At 42.1% G+C, this 5,833-nt stretch overlaps 1 protein-coding gene across 1 annotated transcript; it reads right to left on the reverse strand.

Moving 5' to 3' along the window:
• Positions 1 to 4,339: 4,339 nt before the first annotated feature.
• LOC306651044 (melanoma-associated antigen 4-like) lies at positions 4,340 to 5,308 on the reverse strand (the record flags this gene model as incomplete). The annotated part of the gene is made up of 1 exon (XM_079123591.1): positions 4,340 to 5,308. One exon carries the CDS (start codon positions 5,306 to 5,308, stop codon positions 4,340 to 4,342), a length of 969 nt encoding a protein of 322 aa, XP_078979717.1.
• Between the last annotated feature and the right edge of the window lie 525 nt (positions 5,309 to 5,833).

Consider the following 5,833-nt stretch of genomic DNA (forward strand, 5'->3'; position numbering starts at 1 on the left):
GGGACTGGGGAGTGTCCTAGTGACAGCTGCTTCATCGTATACACACGGCCTTTAGTCTGCACAAACTTCCTGTCTGGGGACACCATGGTCCTAGCTGGCCCTGTGGTGGCTGACAGGAGGACATCCCTGCCTTACCTTTCTGGATCAACCTCATAATCACTCAGGTAGGGCGATCAGTTCATCAAAGCTTGGTCATTATGTGGAGGATCAGCTGAATAATAACTCATAATCATAGTGAGTTGTTACTCATGCTCATTCACAGAATGACTATTATTTACCAACCATCTGTATCATCTCCTGCCAGTTCTACGTAAACCACAACTTGCTCAGAAGGGAATTATTTGTGTGGTGTTGGGGATTGAATCGAAGGTCCTGTACATACCAGGCAAGAACTCTACCACTGAGTATACATCCCCATCCCCAAAAGGAGTTTCTTGACTAAGGAATTTCAAAAAGAGATATTTACATGCAAACATCAACACAACATCCCATTTTGTACTTATTTTATCTTTGTGGGGAGATAGGATAGTCCTCCAATCTGAGGAGGCAGACTGAGGCCAGGTTCAAGAGAAAGTGGGCAAATGTGAGCATAGCAACAGGAGAAGGAAATCTCCCGTGTAAACATAGAATTTGGCTATTTTAGACACTGCTTCCCATTTGTACTGGAGAGGACATCCCAGCTCTCAGGGAATTGTTAGTTGTGCCTTAGGAGCCTGAAGCGTACAAGTGGTATAATGAAATTCCCACATTTAGTACCTGTGGCTGGCTCCTGCTCAGGACCTTAAAGGCACAGAATCTGCTTTTTCACATCCCAGGGAGAAAATATGTATAACTTAATATCTTAAGTGTGAAAACAGAAAGGTCTTCTTATGTGTGGTTATGGCTTGAGGATTTATCCATGGTTCCTGTAGCACGTCCTATAGAAATGGCTGTAACATAGATGTGTGGATGATCTGGTTGCAACATCTGTCACCCCATGATTGCCAGGGTTGAAATGTCAGTGACAAATAATTATTTAAGTTGCAAAATACATATTTTAATATGCAAAAGGTCATCTCATGATCTTTTCTAATTACAAGAGGACTATAGTGCTCCCATGTGTCCATGTAGGATGGAAAGGCAAGTTGTGGATAAGGACTTGTAACGTCTCTCATAAGCAACTAATAGGCTTTTTGTTAAGATAACAACACCTTCCTTTCTTACAGGATTTTCTGAGGTAATTTCAAAGTGACGATCTACTATGTGACAGTGACTACTATGCTTCAAACACAAGAGCACATCTAATTTTTAAATTATTCTAAAAATAGCAGGATTCATTTTCTTTACTTAGTAATATATTTGTCTATTTCTCTTTGCAATAACATCTAATTTTGATAGGCTGAGAATTTTACCCCTAATTTGTTTAAGGGTTAGTATCTTAATCTGTGAGTTATTTTACAGTCCATATGACTGAACTTGCCTAAGCAAGTAGAAGGACTAGTAGGAATATACACACTGGGATTTGCCTATAGAGAAATATACAGACAGGTGACAATGGAAGGATGATTTTTTCTTCTTAAAAATCAGTGTTAGCATGTCCAAAAAGGAAGCATTTTTCGTCTCCTTGGAGGACTCCAGGTATTTTTTAGAAACTCAACTCTGCTAGACGTTTTCTCTATAGTGATTTTCATGGTCCTTCTATAGCTTATGAAAACCCTTTGGTTTTTGACCACATACATAAGCTCAGTCATCTGTGTACGTGCAAAGTGGACAGTTTCTAGTAACACACTCCATTAAAATCCTACCAAAATGTCAGGATGGTTCCAAAAACTATCCTAGTTTACATCTCAAGAACAAGCAGTATATTATGGGCCAAATCAGACTGCTTGTCACACATTTGTTAAAGTATGAGCGTGCATTGACTCTCAGGTATATAACCAAATGTTTAAACAGCACCATTCAAAGTTAATTTATGTAAAAAGTTCTTGTGCTATTAGAGAGGTTACAGGGAGAGCAATATCACAGCCAAGTGACTTCTCCATGAATTAGCCATGTTCTATGTCAGGAGGAAGGTGGGTGATTCTGAGCTGTTCTATTGGGAGTAGGGGGCAACCATTAGATTATCATTTTCACCTTATAACTTCAAGTCAACTTTTAGTACCTTGGACTGAGGGTCCATCATCCATGAGACATTATACAGTACTGAGTAGAGAAATAAATTAAGAGACAGAGGTCTGCCTCTGACTGAAAGGATTAGAAACAATGTGGCCTCTAGATCAACTCACACCAGGGAGTGTAGTCCTGGCCTTGTCATTTACTAGTCAGAGAGTTGGGGAAATTCCCAAGCCCTATATGCAAGAGCTTCATCTGTAAAGTGAATTTCATAGAAAAAATTTCTTGTATGACTGGTAGAAAATAGGAAATGTATTAATACACTTGGAAGGGTGCCTGGCATATATTTGATATTTAGTGATTGGCCACTATTTTCAGTTATTTTGATCCCAGATGCTACCATGTTCTCCTCTGGGAATTTGTTTCCCAGGACATCTTAAGGATGTCAAAGCTAAATAAGAAGCTTCATAGGAAATTAGCCAATAATGCTGCTCAGTAAATGTTCCTTCCAAGAGGATGTATTATTTGATTAGGTTATTAGGGAATCTTCTCAATAGGTGCAACTAACACAAAGCTCCTAGATTTGGGTCAAGAACAATTCCTTTCCTCCATGCAGCTTATCTTCCATTCAAACCACTATTTTCATTCATATCATTCACACTCTCTCCACCGAAAGTCTAGCCAGGGGAATTATCGGATTTCTTTGAAAACAGGAACTAAAAACCCTGTTTCCCTAGAAATAATACCACCTCAGCAGAGATGTAAATTCATAAACTTAAAAAAGCTTATTCTTACAAGAATAGCTTACATTCCCCTTTACAAAAGAAACAATTGGTAATTGACCCAGTCTGAGTATAGTATTAAACAGGGGGAAGACTCCCCAAAATTCTGAGAATGGTCTTTGGACAAAGACTTCTTGGTTAGGCATTCCTATGACTTCCAGGTGAACCTGGCCCATGCCACTGGCCTGATCCTGGTATCCATCTTATAAGGATACTGACAGAATCAACTGCCTGCACATGAGAGGATGTATGACTCATCTTTGATGCCCGTTGAACTGACAGGGAGAAATCACCCAGGGAAGATCGTCAAATAGGACAATACCAAGACTCTCCCAAAGGTGACACTCTTCAAGAAAAACAGAATAATACCTGGCCAAGGGCTTCATGGCCTCACTACATGAGATTCAACCTTATCAGGAAATCCTTGTAGGTGATGCATACTCATTATCTAGTTTAACCACACCATGCCTTTTCTAAGTGCCCCAGGTGGAGATTCTTCTGTGCTTCATCCACCATCCAAAAGGAACTGCTCAGAGCAGTCTTCCATTCTCTCATTGCTAAGACACACCATCTGAGATCTGACATCGGTCTCCATGCAGTTTCATTAAAGTCAAGTCTCCCAATTCCCAAACTGACTTGTCTTGGCATTTGGGCATTGACATTCAACTTCGGTACCCTGGAGCCCTAACTCCTCACCCTCCTTCACATTTTTTTTTAAGTTTCACCACCTTCCTGATATCGTTGCTATTCCTAGACTTGACCATCCTACTGGAAAGCGTGGATATAGCTTATCCTAATCTAGTAATATTTCTATCACTAACAGGCTCTTCCAAAGAGCGGATGCTCAGTGAAAGTTTAGGGCTCAAATGCAACCGGGAGCAATGGATATTACTTATTAAAATAAATTTCTCCAACATGCTTGAAGAACCAAAGCAAATTCAGGCTTACATATATGTTATAACTTTACAGAACATGAGAAAACAGAAAAGAAATCAAGAATTGTCTTTCATTTTTTTTATTTATTGACCATCTATTTTAATGCAAATTATGACACATTTCCATGGAAATTTCATTTGATGCCATGGTATCTTATTCCACATCATGAAATAAAATAGAAGATTCCCCAGTTGATTTACAAAACAGAAAACTCTTATTAGTTGTAATGGAAAAGAAAAATGTATATATGTGTGATCAATATCATTCATCAAAGCAGATGCTGAAACTAATTAAATATTCCATTTGAAGGAACAATATTTCAAAAATTTCAAATGGAAAACACAGATCATATTCTAAGCAACACAAAAAGAATAGAAAAACCAAGATGGTATATACGAAGGAGGGGGACTTCTCTATTCAAACACAGTGTGAATAGTGGGCCTCACTGCACAGGGTGAGAGAAGCTTATGGATGTAGACTAGAATGTACCCTGACATGTGCTCCCCCCACCTAGTGGCCCTAACTACAAATCACACATGGACACCATTTTCCTCATCTCTCAAAGCCTCTTCATACAGGGATGGATAGGACCTGGGCTCACTCCCACTGATTCTGGCCAAATACTCCAGGACTTTCATCTTGCTTGTTTCAGCATGGGCCCTTGGACCCCAAAGGAACTCATAGCAAGCAGGATCACTGCCAGGCACCTGGCGATACTCCAGGTACTGTTCCTGCACCAAATCTTCAATGACAAGCTTCCTAGGATTCCCATAGATGAAATGTTCCCTCCCAGCATATACCCCCATCACACTTAGTGCTTCCCAGACAATCTCCTCATTGGCACTGTTGCCCTCCATGAAGATTACAAACAAAATGATTATCAGAAGGCCCGTCTTGGGCATGCTCTGGTCATCACCCAGCATCCCATCATAGGTGAGGTCCAAAGCATTGACAATGGCATAGGTGTGGCCAGAGGGGTCCACTTCCTTTACATCAATGCCAAATACCAGCTGCATGCACTCAGTGGCTACACCAAAGATCACAGAGAAGTGCTCCCCATAATTTTTGATGACACTATTTAGCATTTCTGCCTTGGTGGTCAGCTCCCTCATTCGATACTTGAGGAGCAGGAACTGCACCAAATCAGCCATCTTCTCATCCAGTGCATTTCGCAGCAAGGACTCACGCTCTTCCAGGTGATGCCAGGGGAATGGATCCTCCTCTCTTTGGCTGCTGGAGCCCTCAATGGGTTGGCTCCATGAATTGGGAGCCATGGCAATAGGGGGAGAGGAGGCTCTCTGAGGACTCTGTGGACAAATTAGTGGTCCAGCAGCAGGCACCTCTCTTGGTGTGGTGGGGATCAGAGTAGAGAAGGAGGAAGTGACAGTAGCCTCCTTCTCCTCATCTGCAGGAACCTGCAAACCCTTCAGATCTAGTGACTCTCTTTTGGCCTGATGGTCTCCTGACTTGGAGCACTGATTCCACTGAAAATGAGACATCATGACTTTCTCTGGGGACAGCAGGCAGGAGGATGGGCAGAATCTTGGTGAGGGGACTCACAGGCCTGGAGAGAAAGAAGCATGTCAGTGGTCTCAGCTGAAAACAGTACCCTTGGTGGTTCACATAAAGCCCACTCGTAGGTCTACTGAGTGGGCAATGCTCTAGGATCAGGGATGCTCCTATTCTCCTAGCAGGACTGTATCTTGAGAAACTGAAGAAGCGAGACTGCTCTTCAAGGGCCTACCAGACTGCAGAGTATGAGGAAGTGGGGCTGATGGTCAGACATGTGGGGTTGTAGACTACTGGGTTCTCTTAGTATTGGGTTTGTAAGGGCCCTTGGTACACTTTCATGGTGTGCACCTCGCAAGACTTCCCATATCACCTGGAGCCTCCTTTTCTCTGTGATCTGAGGACGCTGCTTCAAAATAAGACCTTGATCTCCTGGTTCCCACGGCTCTTGTAAGAGGATCTGAGGGGCCCCCAGACCGCAGACTGCAAGCAAAACCCTGTAATTCCCAGATCTG

Source organism: Sciurus vulgaris, assembly GCF_902686455.1.
Source record: "Sciurus vulgaris genome assembly, chromosome: X".
NCBI classification, from domain to species: Eukaryota; Metazoa; Chordata; class Mammalia; order Rodentia; family Sciuridae; genus Sciurus; species Sciurus vulgaris.